The sequence below is a fragment of the Girardinichthys multiradiatus genome, chromosome 24 (assembly GCF_021462225.1).
Source record: "Girardinichthys multiradiatus isolate DD_20200921_A chromosome 24, DD_fGirMul_XY1, whole genome shotgun sequence".
Classification (NCBI taxonomy): domain Eukaryota; kingdom Metazoa; phylum Chordata; class Actinopteri; order Cyprinodontiformes; family Goodeidae; genus Girardinichthys; species Girardinichthys multiradiatus.
Genome location: NC_061816.1, coordinates 17,342,924 through 17,368,118, shown reverse-complemented (window position 1 = coordinate 17,368,118; position 25,195 = coordinate 17,342,924). Strand labels below are relative to the sequence as shown.

At 38.0% G+C, this 25,195-nt stretch overlaps 2 protein-coding genes across 2 annotated transcripts; both read left to right on the top strand.

The window, feature by feature from the left end:
* Positions 1-6,723: 6,723 nt before the first annotated feature.
* LOC124861873 lies at positions 6,724-13,022 on the top strand. Its single transcript, XM_047355830.1, has 2 exons — positions 6,724-6,761; positions 9,385-13,022. The coding sequence occupies exon 2, from the start codon at positions 9,447-9,449 to the stop codon at positions 12,033-12,035; it is 2,589 nt and encodes an 862-aa protein (XP_047211786.1). The 5' UTR covers positions 6,724-6,761; positions 9,385-9,446; the 3' UTR covers positions 12,036-13,022.
* A 588-nt stretch (positions 13,023-13,610) lies between these two features.
* On the top strand, positions 13,611-18,707 carry hpxb (hemopexin b). The gene is made up of 10 exons (XM_047355831.1): positions 13,611-13,751; positions 14,186-14,205; positions 14,963-15,058; positions 15,186-15,328; positions 15,423-15,576; positions 15,690-15,902; positions 16,019-16,111; positions 17,768-17,898; positions 17,996-18,143; positions 18,256-18,707. Exons 1-10 carry the CDS (start codon positions 13,684-13,686, stop codon positions 18,480-18,482), a joined length of 1,293 nt encoding a protein of 430 aa, XP_047211787.1. The 5' UTR covers positions 13,611-13,683; the 3' UTR covers positions 18,483-18,707.
* The last annotated feature ends 6,488 nt before the right edge of the window (positions 18,708-25,195 follow it).

Genomic DNA, 25,195 nt, shown 5'->3' with positions numbered 1-25,195 from the left:
CTGAGTCTTCAGGGAATTGTTGTTAATTAACCATTTTTTATTTATTGAAGCCTCATCTTGGTAAAATTAATGCAACACAACATACTACAGCCCCTTTAAAAGTCAAAAGCCTAAATCATAAGTTTTCTTTTGTCAATAAACTGTTGAAAGCTGTGCTACTGATTTTTTCATATAAATATGTTAAATAATTTGTAAGATATGAACGCAACAAGAAAATAAAAGGCAATATTTTATACCATTAAAAGTATTGTTAAATCTGTCTTTGTCTATCATTGTCTTAAATTAACTATTAAGGTGGTAGTTTAATTATAATTTGCTTGGTAAATCTGTGGGCAGACTGCTACCATCTGAGAGTTTGACAGTTTCTGCAACACTTTGGTGCAATTTTCATTCACGGTGCATCTGTTGCTCTTAGCTCAGCCACTCATCTCCATCTTAGCCCAACGAATGCTCACCGTTGCACCCCTCAAAGCTTTTGTTAAATTCCCCCTTCTTAATGTGCGGGTGATGAATATTTTTCAGATGCCTCCTCCGGGCCAAAGCTGATCAAAACAAATGCACCTGCACTTTTTTTTTCCTCCTTGCAACTCCAACTCCCCCAGGATGGGTAAAAATTGACTCCCTGGCTTCCTCCACGAGGCAATTATGTGCCATCTGTTCCCATCCTGGTTGTTCCAGCTCGTTTTGTTTCTGCGATTGTAGGTCTAATATTATAGGCCTGAAAGTGTTAGAGAGGATGTGGAGGGTTGGGGGTAGGGTGGGTATAGAAATGAGGAGTGGCATGAGGAGGAATTAATCGAATCTAACAGCCAAACCAGATCTTCCCCTCTGAAAGGAGATAGTCCCACCAGAATGAGGACCATTACCATATTCATCACCTAATATTGCCTTTTGTATGCAAAGTGGAAGAGGAGAGCGTAGTATGAATTTCTTTACCGTCTTTCTAATTCCATAAATAAAAGGAGCTTATAAACTTATTTTTAATTGTTTGTATGCAACAAGTCCACTTAGTATCTAATTTATTGTGTTGCTCGCATTTGTTTGGGAGTGATAATAAAAACTCATTATCCCCTGTCATATTAGGCACAAATAAATATATGTATACATTTATGTATGGTTGTTATGCTGCCATGATGAATCCCATTATTGTTTTGTTACAGTAACTATTGGGGCCATTACTCTCTGCCACACAGACAGGCTAGGAGCAGCATGTAGATTTAATTGCAGTGATGTTGCAGGCGAGGCGAGCAGCTGGATCGGAGACTTTTAACAGTGATATCAATAACGGAGCGCCACCTCAGGCCCGTATGATTTTCCATCTCTCCTGACAGAGTGGGAGATGGAAATAATCAGTCACAGCACCCAGCAAGACAGCCTGTAGGACCCCGTGTGACATCCAGCAACAATGATGGCTCTGGACCCATCTGTGTCCAGGGGGCAGCCCTCCCTGTGTGTGTGTGTGTGTGTGTGTGTGTGTGTGTGTGTGTGTGTGTGTGTGTGTGTGTGTGTGTGTGTGTGTGTATTTGAGAGTGCGGGTGACGATAATTGGTGAGAAGGTGTTGGATCATCCACTAAGATGGTACTTTTGCTGCTCATGGCAGATATAAAGAAAAAACTTAACATCCCATATATAGCCTTTAAAATTATTTATAATATCTTAAGAGTTATTGGTCAAGATGTTGAACGCAGCTCTTTATACATAAAGAAGAAATCAGAGTTTGGAGTGCATGTGTATCCATTCCCTTTACGCTAATACTCTTAAATAATCTCTACATGAATACAAAACAAAAAACCCATATTTGAGCATCTCACGGAGCACTGTTCAAGTATACATCTAAACTGTAAAGCATGGTGGTGGCAGCATCATGCTCTGTGGATGCTTTTAATCAGCAAAGACAGGGAACCCTGTCAGAGTTGATGGGAAGACAGGTGGACTACTTTAAATGCATATTAGTGGGATTTTATGTGATAGACACATAACAAAAGTAGTGTATAAATGTAAAGCAGAAGGAAAATTGTCCATGTTTTTCATTTTTTCATACAAATAAGAATCTGAAAAGGGTGGAAAGCATTTATATGCAGCTGCCTTTAGTAAACATTTGGTAGAAGCAAGATTTAATGCAAATAAATGTTTTGGGGTAAGTTTCTACCAACTTTTCAGTTCTAGAAAACTTAAATTTTACAAATATGCTTTGATCTAAACCATTTAGTGGACCCGCTGTATGTTTTTGTTCTGTTGGAGGTAAACATCCGCCCCAGTCTCCAGTCGTTTGCAGCCTCTGACAGGTTATACTCCAAGATTATCCTGTATTTAACTCTCATTGGCCTTGTTAAAGTAAACAATTACATGATGCTGTCACCATCATGTGGGATAGAACAGTGGTCCATGAGACCTAAAAAATGGGATTATGTTTTGCATATAAAATTATATTAAAGGAGGACTCTTTTTACTAATTAAGTTATATCTAAAAGGCAACTGGAAAAAGGGTAAATAAAAATAAATGCTGCACTTTTCAAATTTTATCTGTGTTTAACTTTAAATTGGTTTCCAACTTCAAAACAATGAACAATATTGTGTGTCACACTCAGTCTGGATACAACACATTGGAGCTTGTGGTCGTAACATGACAAAATATTGAAAAGTCAGGTATAGTTTTGCTTAGTTCTATACTGTATATTTTCTTTGAGGCATTTCTTCCTTGTTTTAAAATGACACAACCAAAGTTACATTTCAGGAGAATAGAAAATACTTTCTGTGAAAGTCCCACAATGAAACAGAATACTGCAGGGCACATGCTGAAATTGCCTGCCACCAAATATTAAGCTGAGACAAAGTAAGCTCTGGACACGCGCGTCAATTAAAAAAATCTAAATAATCAGTGCAGAACAATGTGACGCATAGCGTACACCTACAAACTCTTTTTCTTTTTGAGTGACAATGAAACATGAGGATATGTGGACTTTACAGAAAGATAGTTCATCTGGCCAGAAGGCAAAGAACTGAACGAAAAACCTTTTTGTGAGAATAAAAATATTTCTGATCAATCAGAGGCACTTTTGGCTCACTTATCAATGATAGCTTTTGCTTTATGTCTATATTTAACTATTGGCCATCTGTATGGATCAATATATTGGTAAATGTGTCTTATTTTAAATTTGTAATTTGAAACAATAAATTCTGAATCAGGCTGAGGTTTAGTGGTTTGTATTTGCTGACATCTAGTGGCTAAATGGTAATATTATGTGATACAAGTTCATTTGACGGGAAATCAATAATTTGCAGTTATATTTTAAACTGATGTGATAATCCTGTCTGTGTTTTTATATTTCAGATCTACTAAAGAAGTAACTATTTGCATTTTCATTTAAAAAGTAAAGGGATAAATTGTGTTGGTCGTACCATTATTTGTGTCGTTTTGTGGCCTTTACAACTTTAATTTTAACAAAATTTAAAAAGTAGCTAAGCACACGTTATTATGGCAACTGATTTTGTTGTATTTTATATCATTCAATATACACTGCTCAAAAAAATAAAGGGAACACTCAAATAACACATCCTAGATCTGAATGAAGGAAATATGCTCATTGAATACTTTGTTCTGTACAAAATTGAATGTGCTGACAACAAAATCACACAAAAATCATCAATGGAAATCAAATTTATTAACCAATGGAGGCCTGGATTTGGAGTCACACACAAAAATAAAGTGGAAAAACACACTACAGGCTGATCCAACTTTGATGTAATGTCCTTAAAACAAGTCAAAATGAGGCTCAGTATTGTGTGGCCTCCATGTGACTGTATGACCTCTATGGACACTACGCTGACAGACACAGCAAACCTTCTTGCCACAGCTCGCATTGATGTGCCACCCTGGATGAGCTGCACTACCTGAGCCACTTGTGTGGGTTGTAAAGTCCGTCTCATGCTACCACGAGTGTGAAAGCACCATCAACATTCAAAAGTGACCAAAACATCATCCAGAAAGCATCAGTACTGAGAAGTGGTCTGTGGTCCCCACCTGCAGAACCACTCCTTTATTGAGTGTCTTGCTAATCGCCAAAGATTTCCCCCTGTTGTCTATTCCATTTGTACAAAAACATGTGAAATTAATTGTCAATCAGTGTTGCTTCCTAAGTGGACAGTTTGATTTTACTGAAGTTTGATTTACTTGGAGATATATTGTGTTGTTTAAGTGTTCCCTTTATTTTTTTGAGCAGTGTATTTACCCCAATGTATTTCAGCATGCGATTATACTTCACATTTTAACTTTAAGATATTCACTTTAATTTCAGCAACCAGCTAACCTTCACCTAGAGGGGACATATTGTTGAAAAAAAAAGATTTCATGTAGTTGACAGTAAAGGTTATACATTTTAATATAACTCGATGGGTGCAGCTACAGTGCTGTGAAAAAGTGTTTCCTTTTTTGTCACATATGTTTCGGATCTTTGTTATGGTACATTATCCTAGTCTTGGTAATTGTTATCTTATAATAATATTAATGTCTACCATACCCTAAGAAAAGTTTAAATCTGCTCTTAAATCAGGCTTTTATGCTGTTTTTTGTCACGAAAGGTCGAGTGGTAGACCCAAAGAATTTTGCCAGCACTGAGCAGGACTGCTGCTACAGGACTCCTGTGCTCCTGAGCCTCCTGTAGCAGGAGAAAGACCAAAGGTTTACTGCAAACGAGCACCAAACATGGAGGTAGGGTTCATACACTGAAAAGAAAAAATTCAACATGGACTGTCTGGATACGTTAAAATGATACTAACGTGACAAGAAGATCCAACTGGAAATGTTATCTAAGTGACACAGTGGAGGAGGCTCTATCATGATCTGGGAGCTTTCTCATTCAATAGAGCAATGGAGCTTCAGGGTGTGCAGGGGCTAACCACAGCTGGCCTATGTGGAGATATTGCAGCAGGCATCCGACACTGAGTCTTTCAACAGTTCACAACGGCAGTTTTCCAGGAGAGTAATGTCCCTCATTTGGACCATCTTGCATGTGCCCCTGATCTAAATCTCATTGACAACTTTGAGATGGATAGCCACGGATGTTTACATTAACAAATGTCAGCTCTGTTGATGCCCTTCCTCTAGATACCTTCAGGCATAAGAACTTAATGTAACTTAATAAGACTGAACCTTAAAATGGATGTGCTGATTTCTTTCTTATGGTAAAAAATTCATACATCCTTAAATGGGATATCCACATATGTAAAAGTGTTCCTCAGTCTAGAGACATACTGCAAATACACTTTAGTCTTTTAGTCTCGTTGAACCAGACCTCAGGGGATAGCTGCTGTCCATGTTGCTGGACAGTCAGTTTGATCTTGATATTCATAAAAACTTAGGTATTCAAAGAGTAGAAGGCTGTAGGCTCACAATTAAACCATACAATTTCTCAGCTTTTAATCTAGGCTGTGTTCAGGTTTTTGATTACAATTTGACTTTATTTTCGGGCCAGTGTAGAAGTGCCTGGAGTTGTAGAACAGGACCAAAGTGAAATATAATAATAATAATAATAGAGTGTTAAATAAGACATCTGACAGCCAATTTTTATTATATCCTGTATTTCAATATAGATTATGTGATGTATTAAGTGCACTTTAATACCCCATGAGGATATCCCCCTGACCATAAAACTGTGTAGATGGTCTGATATCAGGGTGGAAGTTGTTAAATACATCTCGATAGAAGACACTCACCTCACTGATGTTATTTCACCCCACATATATTAATAGCATTATTATGAACATGGATTAAAAGCCAGTCAAACTCACCACTGTTGTTCATATACTGCTCAAGGGCCATTGTCCTCTGTTGTGCTAGAAGAAGTTACCTTCAAAACATCCACTGTCACCTGAGGCCGTGTGTGCGAACATCAAACTTCAGCATTTTATGGGTCATCCTTAACCTAGAAAAGGTTTTAAAGTAACGATCAGAAAGAGCATAAAGCGCAGACAGCTGAGGTGATGCAGCTTGACAAGCTTGTATCCTTTCTGAAAGCAGCCTTGTTTTTGCAGGTGTGATACTGATTGCTCAGAACTTGTAAACTATAATGAGATACTTTGAGGGACAATGTTTCTGAAAAGTGCAGAGAGATAACAGAGCAGGCAGAGTAGCCAGTATCTGCCGTAAAACACCAAGGACAGCATTGTCTGTTCAGGATCTACGCTGTAGAGGCACTTATCACTGACGCCAGATTGTATTTAAGACTCCACAGACATGTGACAGTTAGCTGGAGGGTCAGCAGTTCACTTTTTTTGCTGAAACTCCAGAAACAAATAAGGTTTTCTTTTTGCCTACTTAGCATCAAGCATGTCTGAACAGATTTATGAAATGATAACAAGAATGGTGGGGCCATTCATTGAGTCGTTTTTGACACTTAGTTTTGTTTTGGAGTTTATTGTTTGGGTCAGGCTCTAACCACCCTCTATTCTTTTATTTACTGTGCTCCGGTCTCTTCTCTTTGGATTTTACAACCTCGCTATGATCCAGTGGTGTAATATGTAAATACTTGCCACTTTTTCTCAGTAGCATTGTATTGTCAAAGGTTCATTGTTAAGACTGGTCAAACAAATAGGCATTTTAGAGCAACTGTAATCCAACGTGTCAGCATACAAGGACACAGAGAGGGAGGGTAGAAGGGTGAGATGGGGGTGTGACGGGGGACGGGAGGAGGGAAGATAAACAGGGGGCTGCAGCACAGAGCAGAGCGAGCAGGAAAGGAAGAAGCACATACCTTGAACTCAGGTACGTCCAGATAAATTTGCAGTAATTGCAAACATACATATGTGTCAGTGCTGTATCTAGGGTGTGAATGAATAATCTTGTGTAAGGAGTTAAGTATGATTAACTTTTCTTCTTTTATCTATTTAACTGAAGTAGACCTTAATTGCCATTTTCAGTTTTTTTTCCTGAGCTCAGGTTTAGTTTGTGTAACTCACTGTGAAAAGCTTCATTGTTGAGGTTTGCTGTGCTGGACCCCTTCTGCACATTCTGAATAATCTCCTCAATTATGAATGGCATCATAAATGCTACAGTCCCAGCACCTCAGCTAAGGTTGCCCAGTAACGTAGCAACCGGAGCCTCTCATGTAACATGAAAGTGGGGTAACTTCAGATGATCTAACTTTTCCAATGCTGAGGGGCGACAGGAATTTGTTGTTAACATGTAAACTGAAGTTTTTCTCACTTTGATCAACACATTTATCTTTGCACTTTAATTGATTTTACATAAAATGATTTTTTAATCATTGAAATAATCAATTGACAGTAGGAGGTCGCATGTTTCCAAAGGTCCCTTTGTGTAAGCATGTGGAGGTAAATTGACACCTGCCTCTTTTATCTTTGCAAAAGCCTTTATTATTTGCTTCAGACTGTTAGAAGACACCCAGATCCAGAGTGGTAATGTACAAAAGTATTAATACCCCTTAAACGTTTTCACATTTTCTAATGTTTAAACCTCAAACAAATATTTTCTTCGAATTTTTTGTGATTGACCAACACAAAGGAGTGCAAAACTGTGAAGTGTAAGGAAAAGAACACACGTGGTTTTCAAATATTTTTCCAAATTAGATTTAGAAAGGTTTGCAGAGCATTTGTATTCCGACCCCTTTATGCTGACACCCTAAAATCCAGTCCAAACAATTAGTAAACAGAGTCTGCTTGTGCGTACTCCAATTTCTGTGTAAATGCAAAACAATATCCAAAGCTTTGAGCATCTCATTTAGAACTGTTCAATACAGCATCTCAATTGTGACACAAGGTGGTGGCAGCATCATGTCGGGGGCACATATTTCTTAGTAGGGGCAAGAAAGATTGCCACATTGTGATTGTTTCTGTGTACATGGGTATTGTCCTTGTTTATTTTTGTCCCACCTTGCTGTAAGGAGAATTTCCCTAAGGGGACACAATAAAGTGATACTAATACTGATAGAGTGATGGAAAGATGGATGGAATGAAATATGGCGCAGTCCTGGAAGAAAAACTGTTAGAGGTTGAAAATGGGTTCACCTTGAAGCAGAACAGCAGTCATAAACATACAGCCAGAGTCAAATCATGTCTTAGAATGACCCAGTCAAAGCCCAGACTTTAAAATGTTGAAACAGGAATGCATTTGTGGTCACAATAGCAAAAATAAGAACCAGTTGAAACTACTGACCTCTTTTTTGGGGCAACGTAGATACAAATTGGATGTATGCATGCAAAATATTGAACCCTATTTTCTTTAATGTTACAGTGATCAGTAGGTGGTCTGAAGACATAATTAACCTCTCAGAAAAAGAACATTGGCTACCTGAGAGCACTTTAGTTTCCCCATGAGAAACCAAATCTTGTCCGGGTGAGGTAAAGTTGCAATGAAAGCAAGCTTGTGGCCCAGTTTTAAAACAGATACACATCCTAACAAAGGGTGACTGTGTGTTGGTGAGGAATGATGTTACAGTTTATTTTTTAGTCCTGTTAGCTACAAATAATGGTGTTTTTTTTTCTTGTTTTACAATTATTCTTTTTAGAGCACCTTTTAATTGTTTAACGGCATAGATGGGTTTACTGGTATATGAGTAATATTTATATTAGTCTGGCTAAAATTACCTTAAAATAGATAAAATAGAACAAGACCACAAAGATGTGGAAGAAAACAGAAAAAATGCCCTTCGAATGAATTAAGGAATAGCCAAAATGGCAAAGACTTAGCCAATGATCAGCTCCAAGGTGATCAAAGCAGATCTCCAGTTACTTGTAAGTACTGTAACAATTAGAGGCTAAGCTATTGGCAATAAGCCCCCGCAAAGTCCCATTGTTGAAGAAAAATTACATCGGCTGAAGAGGGGGTGCAGATAGTTTGTCAGATGATGCCCAAACACTTAATTTAAGCCAAAGAGTATTTCAAATACATTAAAGTATAGTGGCTCAAGCAGCGTGGTATTGGGATGTTTCTATGATGTTGGGCTTATCTACTGCATACCAGGGATCGAGGATCAGTTTGAATACAGTGAAATAGTTGAAGAGGGCATCCTGCCCTTTGTTGAAGAGGAAACAGCCTTGAAATTGGTGTTTTGACAAAACAATCGTCTCAAACATATCAGTAAGAGAGCGATGGAATGTAGTCCAATCGTCCTGGACTGGAACAGCTGTTTACAGGCACAAGAAACTAAAGCTAAATGTTTAAGCATTTTTCAGTTTACACAGTAAATGTTTGAGCTTGTGAACAGAAATGCAAACAGTGTTACCATTTTGAACAGCCTGTTTTGTTTTTTTATTGATTTAAACTTGATGCTTTACTCACTTTTTTTAAAACACACGGCTATTAGTATAAACAACTGAACTGTATATGCTACACTGTTTTAATTTGCTGCATTTCTTTATCTTCACAGACAAAACGGAGGGAAAGGTGAAACCCCCCTTTAATAGTGGCTTCTGAAATCTCCCATTCACAATGTTAATGAGGTTTCACTCTGAAAGAAAAGCCCTCCCCGGCTTCTCAGGATTACTGACACTTAGCACTCCAACAGAGAGAGATGTGACCTTCTCATCTCCCATGTACTTTACCCAAAGGGACTCCATCTTTACACCACAATCTCCTACTTTATCACCTCCTTGGGTGACAGAGGCACTTTCAACACTGGAGAAAGGAGAACAAGAACTTCAGAGCCTAAGGGAGAGACAGCAAACTGAAGTGGAGGAAGTAAACCGTGAATTGGACAATGCAGTGATTGAAGCTCAGCGAGAGGAGCGGCACCTTCTTCAAAAGGTGGAGCAGGACTACAGGGAAGCCCAGCGACAGCTTAGTCAAGTGAGGAGAGAAAATGCTGCAGCTGTGAGAGTTGTGCAGTCACTTGTTGATCAGCAAATTTGTAAAATTGAACAGTTGAAGGAACAGATCCAGAGAAGGGGTTTTACAGCTGATGGATCGAACAAAAATCAGTTTCAAAGAGGCGTAGTAGAGGTGACACAACCATGGGAAATCTCTCTTACACTGAAAAGGGTCAGTTATCTATCAAGGTCCCAGTATAAGACTTTGAATTTTGGGGAGGTTGATATTCATGAACAAGGTATGACCTACCACATTGGAGTGTGTGGTGACCAGGGACACAAATGTGCCTTGCACTCTGGTGATACAAATTTCTCAAACATTAATCCTCGTGAAATCCGAAAGGAACCCCAACCAAACAGAGGTGGGCAAAGGAGCAGTCCAGTGGATAACATCAGGGCAAACAGTGAAAATTTTCGTGTTGTCCGGAAGCTACATCTTTCAAGCTCTACAGAAAACGAGGATGAGCCTAGACCAACAACCTCTCCCATTCAAAGACATTGTGGTGTATCAGAATCTTCCCAAGATGAAGAGGTAGAATCTCTCTGTTCAGAAACACAAGAGCAAGATCTTTTTCTTGCTATTCCCCTTGTCTCTAGTCAATCTGAAGGTGATGACTCAGACTGCAGACATAATGAAACAAAACGACGCAACATGGTGAAAGGTAAAAGAAGGCAAAAAGCCCTTGTTATGGTCTCACGTGAAGAACCATCATGTCCTCTGGGAGAAAATGTTGATAAAAGAAGCAATGCCACGACATTTTCAAAGACTAGATGCAAGGGTTCAGTCTCCAGCCACAGTCTTGTAGACCTTTCAACAAAACATCTTGCTCTTTCACAACAAAGCCTCTCAAAGAAGAACTCCTTTAGGGAAATAGCAGTGGACAGCAGAGGTCCTTCATCCCCAGTGGACAGTGAGGATTCCTGCAACACCTATACTGTAGATGCTACATGGAATAAATCTCTTAAGCAGGACCACTGTTGCTCAAGCTGCACCACAAATCTTTTCAGTAATGAACGTCCTTTGAATAACGATAAGACTGAGTGCAGAAAAATAAGAAGAGTCAGCAGAATGCGTCTTGCCTCAGAACCGTCAACATTTGAGCAAGGCCAAGTAAACTTTACAGAATCTAACAAGAGCATCATCAGCCCTAAAAGGCAATCAAGATCTCAAACTCGGGTTACGCATAGTTTAAGTGTAAACCGTGTCAGCAGATCTCTGTCCATGTCAGCCATCGATAGGGACAAAATAAATAAACAGAAAGAATCTGTGCTATGCAACAAGGACAAGAAAGACACAGTCGAAATGCCTTTTAGGGTATCGGAGGAAAGGATTGGTTCAGCTGCCTTAGACTCAGCTTACATGGTCAAACAGTTTGGTAAACAAGGATCAGGTCGAACTGACTTCAACCTGCCAAGTGGTGTCCATGCAACTGCCAAAGGGCAGTTGTTTGTGGTGGATTGTGGTAATGCCCGAATTCAAGTGACAGATCTTCAGAAGAACGTTGTGCAGCAAGTCTCTCCCTCAGGTTCAGAAAGGTCTTCCCGAATTTGCAACTATTTTGATGTGGCTGTAAATTCAAAAGGCCTCATTGCTTTGACCTGTGCTGCAGAACGAGCATTGCTGGTCTTTAGCCGTCATGGACGCCTTCTGCAAACATTTGGTGGCACCATGACTGGTTCTACAACTGAGGAGTTGGATGCTCCAAGAGGGGTCACTGTTACATGTCAAGATGAATTTGTAGTTGCAGACATTAAGCGTGGCACCTTGACTGCTTTAAATTTAGACCCCAAAACTGGGACTAGATTACAACATACAGTTGTAACTGGGTATCACAGACCCTACTTGGTAGCAGCCTGTCTCACCACTGGCCTTATGGCCGTTTCAGAAAGAGGCAATGAAACTGGTCGTGTTCCATGCATTCGAGTCCTGGAACCTGGCTGGAACACCATCAGAATCCTTGGGGTCTGCTCTGGCCTGGGTCCTGTCCTGACCTGCCCCTGGGGTCTTTGTATAGACCGTGATGGGGATGTCTTAGTGGCCGACTGGGGAAAGCAACACCACCGTGTACTCATCTACCCATCAAAGGGTGTGGGCTGGCCTCTTGTGACAGACAACCTCAATAGCCCACGAGGGCTGGCGCTTCTCCATGATGGCCAAATGGTTGTGTCAGACAGCATGAATCATTGCATTAAGATCTATCGCTACAAATGAATTGCAGAAGAACACAGAAATAAAAAAAAACAAATAAAAAAAAAACAACAAAATGTAACAAAAAATGTTTGTTAATAGTTCAATCTAGTGGCTGATGATTTCTCTTTGCCATTTTGGACTTCTGCAGTTGTGGTTGTTTTGTACCCAACTTTTCTTCCCAGAATGAAAATAAGAAGAATGTTTCCCAACAACCTTGCATCAATATGTACCTGAGAGAGCGATGTTTTATACCTGCATTGGCAGCTGTAAGTTTAAAGTAATTTTCTTTAATTTGATCCAAGTCTTTTCGAAGGAAATTTAGTTATATGCCTCACATAAATCATCCTTAATATCAGGAGGTCAATCAGAGTTAATTGAATTTTATCAGGGGTCATAATCTCTAATATTTCACAAAACTCAACTGGGCCATAAAGAATCTGAACCACAATATGCGGTAACAATACAAAGTTTTCAGGAAATATCATGTAGTTTTATTAAATTATAGGGATGCATTCGAGTCCTGGAACCTGGACTTGAATACAGGTTTATAGATATAGATCAAATTATTAATGAAATTAGATCTATCTCCATATTTCATGAAAACATACTTTACTCCCATAAAACCAAACTGATAAGCAGCATCTGAAATACAAGGGTATGAACTGGTTTGTTAACTGGTACAAAATGGAAGTAAGAAGAGATGAAATTGCCATGTCTGGGTTTGAAAAGGAGGCATGAATTGGCAAAGGAGCAAATCAACCCACAACCTTTAAATTCAAATAATGCTCATATGGTAGCCCTTTATGATTAAGCTGTGAACAGTAGTATAGAAGACTACAAGATACAAGTAAACTTAAGTATTACACTTTTTGAATTGAACACTATAGCTCTCCCTTTGTACTTTAAAAATTACAATAAGTGATTAATTTATACAGCAGAGATGACCTAGATGCAGTTTGAATTTTATGTGTATCTTTGTTATGATAAAAATATATTATAAACATTATTACTAAAATGGATTTAAGAGTCTGTGTGTTTTTGTTATTTATTTAGAAGATCAGACATGCAAAGTATTTTAACATGAAAAGGATTTTAATCACATGCACTATTGTTTTCTCCATGTAAAAGGTGTTAAATATTTATTTATCAACCTGAAAACCTAAATAATGAATTGAACCTGCCACAATCTCAAATATTTTATCAAAAAAACAAGCAATAAATAATTATTACAGGTTGGGCAAAGCGATGTCCCAAGTCTTGACCAATATGAAAACTTCAAATTTACAGTTTGTAAAAAATTAACCAAATGGATCAATTATTTTCTTTGCAAGCTACAAGAAATGGTAACTAGATTTGCTGCTTTTACCCCATTACCAAAACATGTACAATCAAATGCCTGTAAAAGAACATGAGTACATTGAGTACTGACATTAAAACCTAATAATGCAACAACGAAACTTCCACCTGTTTATCTGTACAAATAAACACACTGTCAAGCACACACAATCTCAGAGTTTCCTAACTGCTCCACCCACACACACACCCACCCACACACACCCACACACACACACACACCAGCATAAAAACACTGTTCAAGTACGTCTCAGCTACACTTCACAGCTCTGTTCCAGTGTGAGACGCCACATTTGAGGACATCAGCAGAGCAAACATGGAGCTGGTGGTCACTAAAACTCTGTTTCTGTGCGTGCTGTTTACCGTCTCCACCGCAGCACCACTGTAAGTACCGATAGACGCTATGTTAGTGCCACTGTTAAAATCACAGCAGTTTGTATGGTAAAGGTAATCTTATATTTTAAATCTTAAATGTGAGGTGTAAATAATTGAATACATTTTATTTTTTGTTGAACCTTATGACAGTGCTAAAACGTGTCTTTAGCTTTTCCTCATAAAATATTTTCACTTTTCTCTAAATTATTTTCCTGTATTAGTCAGAAGTTTAAAGTTACCATCGATTCATTATGCAATTCTGTTCAGTGGTTCAAAAAGTTCAGAAGCTGGATCAATAAACCAAGCTCAGGAGTGCTTGCTCATCTTTTGGTCAAAGTGCTGGAATCATTGATTGACTGACGAGTCAGCCTTTAAAAAATAAAAAGGTATTTAATGTTCCACTGAAGAACGCCAAAGGGTAATTTGATTTTTATCATCCACAGGCAAGATGCAGCAGTAGAAGGTGAGTCCTTGTGGTTTTAATTAGTCACATCATCAGTGCCTTGCAAAATTATTTCACATTTTGTCACCTTACAACCAAAAACTTCAGTTTATTTCTTTGGAAGAAGGTGTTCTGGTCAGGTAAGATAAGACTTAGAGATTGACAGGCCTTGACCAAATAAAAATATTGTATGTCCCAACAATCCTCATAATTTCGAAGAATCTCCTCATAAACATATTTCTAGAAATGTGTCAATCCATCAATACACACATAAGTCTTTTTTTTTAAATTTATTTTAGGGGGGGTGGGGGGGGGGGGGGGGGTATTTTTTGTGTAGTGGTTGTCAACATGAACCCAGGACAAATTAGAAGACCTCACAGTGATATGGGCTTAGAAGCTTTCTGCAAAAACATCTCAAATACAGTTTGCAAAATACCCCTTCTTTTAGAAAAAAAGGACAAATACCGTGGGCGCTCTAAATCTTTTGAATCACAGCAATGACAGGATCCTGAAGATGCTTTGCTTCATCGGGGATAGGGAAGCTGGATGGAGCTGATGGGAAGATGGATAGAGCTAAACACCAAATCCAAAAAATGGACTCAGGGGGGGCTGAATACTAATGGCACACTTTTTAGTTTTTTTTTGTAAAAATTTTACTTTGTGGTGATCGGTCACATTAATTTCAATGGAAAATACATTTAGGTTTTTGGTTGTACCATTACAAATTTAAAATAAATCTGTTATTTGTAATAATAACAGATTATATTTTATCCTCTAGATGGTGATACAAGTCCTGCAGTTGTAGACCGTTGTGCTGGTGTAGAGTTCGACGCCATCACGCCTAATGAAAAAGGAAAAACTCTCTTCTTTAAAGGTTTGGGAAACTTGTAGTCTCATTTCAGTCCTAACCATTATGGAGAAAAAAAACTGAATCTTAATGTTGTTGTCCCTCTGTAATTTATGTCAAAACTGTATTTTTCCTCAAATGCTTTTCTTCTCAGGTGACCATCTGTGGAATGGCTTCACTGGTTCAGCTCAGCTCTCCACTCTGTACTTTAAGGAGCTGAATGGTCCTGTTAACGCTGCTTTCCGTATGCACAACACTGAAAACCCAGATGATCATGATCACATCTACCTTTTCCAGGTATAGGTCCTTCAATAAATTCAGCAGTGACTGCAGAGAAGGCACATTTAATATGGTACCTGATGAGGAACTCTGTTGCTGATTTGACATCCAGGATGATAAAGTGTACAGTTACTTTAACCAAAATCTGGAGGAGGGGTATCCAAAACAAATTGAAGAGGATTTTCCTGGAGTGCCCACTCACCTCGATGCGGCAGTGGAGTGTCCCAAAGGAGAGTGCATGACTGATTCAGTTTTGTTTTTTAAAGGTTTGTTGATCATAAAAGCTAAAATATTCATCTTAAGAAGACAAGCTGGAGTTTTTGAAATAGTACAGAGAAAAAACTAGAGATTTAAAGAAACACAAAATCTCTCCCCACAGGACAGGATGCGCATGTTTATGATATTACCACAAAAACAGTGAAGACCAAGACATGGTCCCACCTGCCCTCCTGCACTTCTGCTTTCCGCTGGCTCGAGCACTACTACTGTTTCCACGGACACAACTTTACCCGCTTCAACCCCGTCTCAGGAGAGGTGACTGGAACCTACCCCAAAGATGCCCGACATTACTTCATAAACTGCCCCAACTTTGGTGAGTTCTTTAACAAGTAAATGTCACCACTTTCATTGTTTAGTAAAAGAAATAACAGCTAAGTAACTGCTTTATTTGCGCCCCACACTTGTTGGATTTCTTGCGTTTGACTGCAGGTCATGGAGGTGATCGTAAACCCCTTAAATGCAGTGACGTCAAGCTGAATGCAGCCACCACAGATGATGGAGGCAGGACGTATTTCTTTGCAGGTAACACAAGAATGGTATTAAAAGTTTAAATTTCTGCGACATATTAGCTTCATAGTTTAATACCATTTAATTTAAAAACGTACTTGTATGTCATATAGTGAAAGATGGATGCATAAACTGTAGTTCAGACAGGTGCAAGCCATCATTAACTCAACTAGTCGGCGGAGTCTTAAATTTAGCACTCCGATTTTCTTTAATATCATTGCTTAGAGTGGGGGTGCCCAAAGTGGGGGTTGGGACCCCCTGGGGTAGGGTCATGAGACACCAAGTGGGGGTTACAAGATTATGTGTCCCCTAAGGAGTATGGAGGGCCAAATGGGACAAAATTAAATAAATAAATGTACCATGAAATGTCCTACAAAATAATTTAATTGTACGTTTTATTTACTTAATACATAATTAAATATATCATTCAGGTATGAAACTCTATATTTATTTAATAAATAAATAAATATAGAGTGAATGATATGTATTTGTAGGGGGTCCCCAGGCTGTAGTACTGCTATTTTGGGGGTCACAGCCTGTAATGTTTGGGAACCCCTGGCTTAGAGGTTTGGCGGTTTAAAAATATGAACGTATGATGACTTTAAAATACAGTATGCAACTTTATGCAATTATAATAATGATGGTAGAGTCATTTATTTATTTTTTTGTTGATTAAGGTAAAAAACTTACTCAAGTATTAAATAACGCCATTGGCAGCCAAAACTCTAAAATGCAAATGGTGAACCTTCCCAAGGATGGCCTGCTACCAAAATTACAACAAGAGCACACTGATGACTCATCCAGGATGCCACAGAAGAGCCCAGAACAGCATTTTACGCACCACAGCCCTTTTTAGCATCAGTTACAATCAATTTATGATTAAACACTATGAAAGACACTAGGCAGAAATGGCATCCATGAAAGAGCTCCAAGGCCGAAACCACTGCTGACCATAAAGAATACAAAGGCCTGTTTCACATCTTGATAATCCCCAAGACCTTGGGCAAAACCTTACCTAGACTGAGATAAAAGTGGAACATTCTGTTATACCATTACATCTAGTGTAAAAACACACCATTTCAGAAAAGAACATTATACCAACAGTTAAACATAGTGGTGGTAGTGTGATAGCCTGGGGCTGCTTTTCTGAGGGCCTGGAAAACTTTCTATAATTGATGGAAACATGAATTCTGCTCTTTGGCAGAAAATCCTTAACTGGTGACCTAAGACTTAATCGATCTTGGGTCATTCAGCAGGACAGGGATCCAAATCATGCCAGCAAGTCCACCTCTGAATGGCTAAAAAATAAACAAGATAAAGGTTAGGAGTGGCCCAGTAAAACTGGACGTAACTTGGGTTGATATGCTGTCCTATAACCTTAAACAGGCTGGTCATTCTCACAAACTGTCCAGTGTTGCAGAATTAAAAAATTCTCCATATAAGAGGGGATTAAAAATACTTATTGCCAGTTACAGCAAACACGATATGGGAAAAAAGACAAAAATCAAGTATGAAACAGCAAAAACTAGAAAGATACTTAATGGTGTTGATGTGAAATAACGAGCATCTCCCTAAATAATTATTCAAAGAAGTTCAAACAGTAGATCTACTACATGCAATCTGAAGAATTTGAAGAAATAACCAAACCTGCTGTCTTTTTAATCTCTTTAGGTCCAATCTACATGCGAGTGGACAGCCACCGTGATGGGTTTCATGCTTTCCCAATAACAAGGGCATGGGAGGAAGTGAATGACGGAGTTGATGCGGTTTTCTCCTATGACAACAAGATCTACTTGATTAAGGTAGTCCTCATCTTCAAGATTCTTCCCTATTTGATGTTAGAATGACATTAAAATGGGAAATAATATGAAACAAATGCTGTTAATCCAACAATTGCAGGGCGATCAGGTTTACATCTATAAAGCAGATGCTCACTTCACCTTGATTGAAGGCTACCCTAAAACCATCACGGAGGAGCTGGGCATTGAGGGACCTGTGGATGCTGCTTTTGTATGTCCAAATGAAAACATAGCTCACATAATTCAAGGTAAAATTTCTAAATACTTATTTCTAGTGACATGTTTTAAATGTTAGCAAGCTAGCAAAGCTCAGTGGTGGCTCCAGGATAAACAAATATCTTTACAAATTTCTTCCAACAGGGAACAGGATGCGTGACATTGTCCTCACTGCCACACCCAGGGTTGTTGGTCGAGTTGTGCCATTGCCGCTGTCTAACATTGATGCCAGTCTGTGCGGTGAAGACGGAATTAAAATATTCAGAGGCTCGCAGTTTTATCGCTATGAGAGCCCCATGATACTGGCGATGGGCAGGATCGCTCCTGTGCCTGTGGCCATCACCTCAGCAATTATGCCATGCGAGGATTAGGGAAGAACAGTGAAGAAATATCTCTGAAAAACAAACTTAAGTATAATTAAAAATGCTAATAAATTATCTGTAAACAAAAAAGTCAGAATGAATTTTGAATTATCATCTGTTGAATGGTGCAAAGAGAGGAAAATGTATGGCATCTTATTTGGAACTTTGGACAAACCTTGTTTCATGCAAACGGGTTTGTTTTTTGTTTGGCAAATAAAAAGCAAAAAAAAAACAGCTTGTGTGTATTCCTTCCTCAATTTCTTAAATACTGCCATCTTTGATTTAATTCTTCCTCATCTTCATTTTATCCTTCCTTAAATCTCTTTATCGCCGTTTGTTCTTTCTTCCCTTCAATCTTTTATTCAGTTTCCCATTCATCCCTTCCATTATTCCTTCTATTCTTCTTTCTTTTCTGTGACAGTGCAGTTGGACATTTAGCTGTCATATTTTTAATACATGCCATATAAACAAAAATGAGTATTTTGAAGATTAGTCTGGAAAAAATATGTTATTGTGAAATAAAAAATGTGTGGCAAGGCTGAGAAAGTCAGAATCCAGTTAACATAGGTGCAGTTCTTTTAGCACTATTAAAATTTGCATCTATGAATGATATTGTTGACTTTAGTTCTTTAAGGTAAAAAGGAAACTGGGAGAACTAATATTGTTACCCTTTCTGTTGCCCTTCCTGTAGAGACCCCAGTAAAACATTAATATGACTGGAACAAAATGATTTCTAAATTCAAAACCCTACAACTGTTAAAAGATTAGGCTGGAACGTGTTTAGACAACTATCACAAAGCTGCACAACTTCAATGCTTATGTGGCAAAATGAAAAAGTTTAAACCCAATTGACATTCTTTTTATAATTTTTATTTTAAGACACAACAACAACACACCTAGGTAAATTAAACAACCTCAGGAAGATTAAGAAGGAGCTTGAATCTAGCGTGAAGCTTCTGTTGATGTGAGAACATTGACCCTGCTTTTCCACCACTAAACAGACCAAGAACATTTGCATTTGTCTCATGCATTTGATTAAAAACAAAACTGGTATTATCCTCCCAGTCTTGCTCATTATTACAACTTGCAGGGTTTTACACATTGCCTGTGCCCATTTTGGAGCACATGAACCCATACACTTCAGCCTGTCCTGGGGTCAGGGCAGCATTAGTCTGCATGCAAGGCCTTTTCACTCCCTGGAGAGGTCTTTGTTCAGTCAAAATCCCTGTGACTTTCAGCAAGCATAAAGGAAACACTGGCCTCAGCACATATTCATAGTCGAGACAGTGAGGACTCGCACGTGCACATACATGCATAAAAATAGAGACATAACAGCACGTACACATGAATGGTAGACAGATCAGACTGTTTTCATTGCAAACCCAGAAAAACTATTTATCACAACCAGTAATTTTAATGTTATTTCCTTTCAATGTCTGTAGTTCTAAGATTAACTTCAAATCTACAAATCTAACTGTGGCATTTACTCCCAAGGACTCAAAAGAAAATGTACAATTTCCACAAACCTTTACATATTTAACCATGTAAGATAATGCTTAAAGATTTATAAAGCAAATTTAGCATGAAGTGCTGCAAATTTTCAATACTGAAGCTGTTAAGATAGCACAAATCTGCTTTTGTATTGGTTCCACTCTGACTAGCTGTTAGCTTTAGCCTTCATGGCTAAAGCTAACAGCTAGTCAGAGTGGAACTGTAAGACATTCAGAGTGAACTGCAGAAAAGATACTGACTAAAGTTATGAGAAGATAACATCTTACCTGGAGGAGATAAGACTGTAGGCATCTTTATAAAATCCAGATTAGTTGATGATGGAAGCTGAAGTTAATAGTGGGGCCAAGACCAAAGCTAACTTCAACCATCTTAAAATAACTCCAATTTCAAACATCATAGAAGTTTATGCTAATACTGCTTTATGAACCTATAAACCACCATCATGTTTGCATTGGACACGTGGCCAGTGATTATTGACATGAGAAATGGAGTTAGGACACAGTGCACCACTAATCATCTTTCCGTGTAAAACATATAGGCCTACTAATAAAACATGTAAAGTATTTACCTGCCATCGTTTCCAGTGGAAATAATAATTGGTTTCACAGTAACCTTGCAATGTAAACATGAGGATAGTTTGAAGGTTCATTCAATCTTATTAGCATTAGCCACTATGATGTTATAATATTGAGTTGTTTTTAGATGGTTGAACGTCCACTTTAGTCTTGGTCCTGTTCAGACTAATTATCTATTGCCGGTAGAATAATAAATAAATAAAAAAAATCAGAAATCTCAGAAAAATCCTGAAAGCTAAAATAATTTGGGCAATCCTGACTGGCATAAAATAGAAAAGGTTTACTCTGTATTAATGTAAGACTGTGAGAGTCTTTTCAGAGTGCATGCAGTTTCAGCTCCATGTGAATAAGATAGGTGAGATTAAAACATTTTGGATAGTTTTGTGAGGCAGATGCCTCAGTTCTGTGCTGGAATAGGAGAAATGTCCGAGTAGCAAACCAGTAAACCGGCTATGAATTTACTTCTTCCAGGACAATAATGTTAAACTAAATTTGTTAAATTTTATCTTATTGTATACGGTGAGGAAAATAAGCGTTTGGGTACATCATCAATTTTGCAAGTTTTCCCACTAACAAAGAATGAAGAGGTCTGTTATTTTCATAGGTACATTTCAACTGTGAGAGTCATAATCTAAATAACAAAATCCAAAATCCATAGTTATGGTACAAAAAATTTATTCAGAAACATTTCTGTAAACATTTGAGGTAAATGAACATTTACATCAACATGTTCCCTAATCAACATGTTCCCTAACAAAATGCTAAGCCGATAGGCACTTCAAAAGGCCAGCAAGGCATGCTTCAAAAGATAAGGGATTTTTTGGTCTAGATGGTAACGAGTGATGTTTCTTTAAAACAAGTAGAAGCAAGAGAACCTAATTGTTGGAGAGCTATTGAGCAATATCCAAATCTTTTCATCTGACGATGATTCAAGGCACATCTATGGTGTAAGAGCTAGAGTGGGCAAAAGTCATTCAATCCATGTCCAGGATAGAGGAAATATCAGCCCCTGTGGTTTTTAACAATTGCTATTTCCATAAATGAACAATAGGAAATAGAAAACCCCAGTTACTCTATTTTCAGAACTTAAGTGTTTAAATCTTCTTTTACATATGAAAAGTACAAACTACTACTGGTTAAAACTGAACATTTCACCAAAAGGAATAAGTAAAATAAACTTTGCTTCAACACATTTTAAGACAAAGTTCAACATTATGTCTTATAGACAGTTCTCTTCCTCCAGCATTCACCAATTGTTTGAAACTCGAACTACAACTAATAGGAACACATATTTCTTTGGTGAACATTTTTGGTATTATTATACTTGTTGCAACTAAGATTAAGGTCTTTACTTTCCGTTGTGCTGACACTGTTAATTTGCAACCTAAGTTTAATGAAAGACATAAACAAACGGCATAAACTGTCTGATGGGCTATTGTGTATTAGACACATTGTTTTCTTAAGAAGAAGGACTACATGGGTACATTTCAAATGGATTTCATTTCTACACCATACAAGGATATAGTGAGCACTTTTGCTGCAAAGATCAAAAGCTATGACAGATAGTATAAACGGGAACTAAATAGCAAGACCACCTAACTGAATGTGTGTGAAATTTGGGCTTTCTTTTTGTCCAATTTTTACTTTATTATGTCTCCTCTAACAGTATAAAATGTTGGTTGATGTCCACAGATCACATTAAATTAATAACCAATAACCTCCAAATGTTGCAAGTTTGTGACAGCTACAACACCGTATTACAGGTAAACCATAATGAGTAAAACACAGACCAAATATGCTAGCCAAACTTTTAGATGCATTCCTGGGTGTTTAGTGTCTTGGCAGGTAATAAATGGATGCCTGGTTCGCATGAAACGTCCTGTGGCAGACAGCTCCATTTCATACTCAAAAACATCTGGTCTAAACAGACCAAAACTATAATGGTACAAACTGGCAAAACAACATAATGACCCGCACCCAAAAAACCCTCTCCAAGAAATAATATTAACTAAGATGGCTAAATCTGAGCCTTTTAGAACCTTGGTTATTCACAACAGAAACGAACATACACCACAATCTAATCACCTATATTCTTTTTAACTTTTTGTGGCAGGAATTAATAAGAAAAATAGGAAACAAATACCATTCTTTAGTGGAGTGTTTGAACAAATAGAAAAAAATCTTTAGTTCATATTACGTTTTTTTTCCCCCCCAAAAATAAACAAAAAATATAAATCAACTTTTTTTCTGCTGCTCATCTAGCAAAGGAACTGAGAATCCTCCCAGACAGAACACTCAATAGTTTTCTAACACTGCAAACACAATCATTAAAAAAAAGAGACCAATTTTTATCCTCTATTCAAGCTGCAAAACGTAAAATTGCAAGGATGATAAAAAAGGTCTTAGCTCTCCTTTATTTACTCCCAATATCCTCAACTGCTTTAACACTAAAGTGTATTGTGTTAATCCCAGAAAAAAACTAAAATACTTTTCATTCTGTGTTTTCTTGGTAAAAGTCTGAATTGCAGCGTGATCTGAGACTAGCTTTGTTAAAATGCAGTCATGATACATCAAAGCACTATTTTTCATCATTTACATATTTATAAACTTTATATAGTTTAACCCTGATTCAACTGCAGAGATTTCATTTTGTAAACATTAAAAGAAGATTAAGGCACCTGAACACACACACATGCCCATTTACAAGCACATCCTGAGAAGCCTAATGACTTTGTCTCAGGGTGGGATTGCGAAATTTCTTTCTTGTGTAACACTGGTCAATCCCTCTCTTCATTGAAACTACAGGCTGCATGCTAGCAAAACATGGAGAAAATGTTCAGCCCAAAAGACTGATCAACTTTGTTATCATGAAAAAAATTAAAGAGCTAAAAGTGCAAACCTTTTCTTCTATATAAGTGAAAGAGTACTGCTGTCTCCAAGGTCCAATGCTTAATAATCAATTTAGTAATAATTCTCATCATCAAGAACAAAATGCATACTTTAGTTTGTGCTGGCTATGTATTTACTTAAAATGTATGCATGCATATTTAGGGGCCTATGTTGTAATTTCAGTCAGTCAGTCATTTTCTACCGCTTATTCCATAGTGGGTCGCAGGGGAGCTGGTGCCTATCTCCAGCAGTCTATGGGCAAGAGGCAGGGAACACCCTGGACAGGTCACCAGTCCATCGCAGGGCAACACACAAACAACCATGCACACACTCATTCATACACCTAAGGGCAATTTAGAGTGACCAATTAACCTAACAGGCATGTCTTTGGACTGTGGGAGGAAGCCGGAGTACCCGGTGAGAACCCACACATGCACGGGGAGAACATGCTAACTCCATGCAGAAAGACCCAGGCCGGGAATTGAACCCAGGACCTTCTTACTGCAAGGCAACAGTGCTACCAACTGCACCACCGTGCAGCCTGTAATTTCAGTAATATCACATAATATTAGACAAAAAAGCACAAAGAAATTCATTTAGAAAAGCTCTGACCTGAACGTTACTTGAAAGATTCATACCAGGTGTGCCCAAATCCAGGTCTCAGGTGGTACTATCCTACAACTTTTATATGCATCCCTTCTCCAACATGCATGAATCAAATGGCTGCATTGCCTCATCAGTCAGCTCTGCAGAAGAGTGTTAACGAGCCATTCATTTGACCCAGGTGTGTTGGTGAATGAATGCATCTTAAAGATATAGGATAGCAGCTCACGAGGACTGCACTTGGGTACCTCTAAACTACAATGCACGTTTTAAAACCTACTCTTAGCTAGCTTATCATCTTAAATGCTAAAAGCAGTACATAAGCTAGCTTGTTTATGGCCAATTGTTAAAAAATGGATGAGAAGCAGGAATATTAACTGAGTTGATATTTAAGAGTAGAGTTAGATTGAAAGCTCAATACATTTAACATGTTATTATCTATTATCTACAAAAAAAGACTCATGGCTAACTTAGCCTAGCATAAATGCTAAAAGCAGTTGAAAAAGCTAGCTGGGATTTGGTCAGATATCAAAACAATATTTACTAGGGTGAAATGACAAAAGAAAAATGAAAAGGTTATTACTAATTGTCGCAACAACACATAATAGGAATGAAAGTAGTCAATTGAGTTAATCTCTAACTGTAGAGTTAGACTGAAAGATCAATCCTTTAACATGTTAAGGTATAGACTCATGGCCAATTCAGGTTGGCATAAAGGCTGAGAGCAGGTTACTAAACTAGCTAGTGGAGAAAATGAAGAGCAGCAATGAAAAGAACAGAAAAATAAAATGTAATTAATTTCTGAAAGAGATGGTTCAGTAATTGCAGCTGTCTATCCATTGATATCTTTGGCTATTTTATGTTGGCCAGTACTTTTCTTTATTGTGCCCCAAAAAATGAAACTGAAAATCAATTAAAAGTTGGCAAGGTTGTCTTTTTATTGTCTACTTAACGAAAACTAGCTTGGGGGAGACGTTTGCTTCTATTACACTTTAGGTCAAACAATGTCAAACCATTTTTATAAATCTTTAATTTGCCATGATGATCTCAATGGATGGTCTTAGAAATCTATGGTTATTTATAAGAAAGCTGGTGGTAGATTTGCATCCAAAGCAGTACCCATTGTGTTTGAAACATGTACTG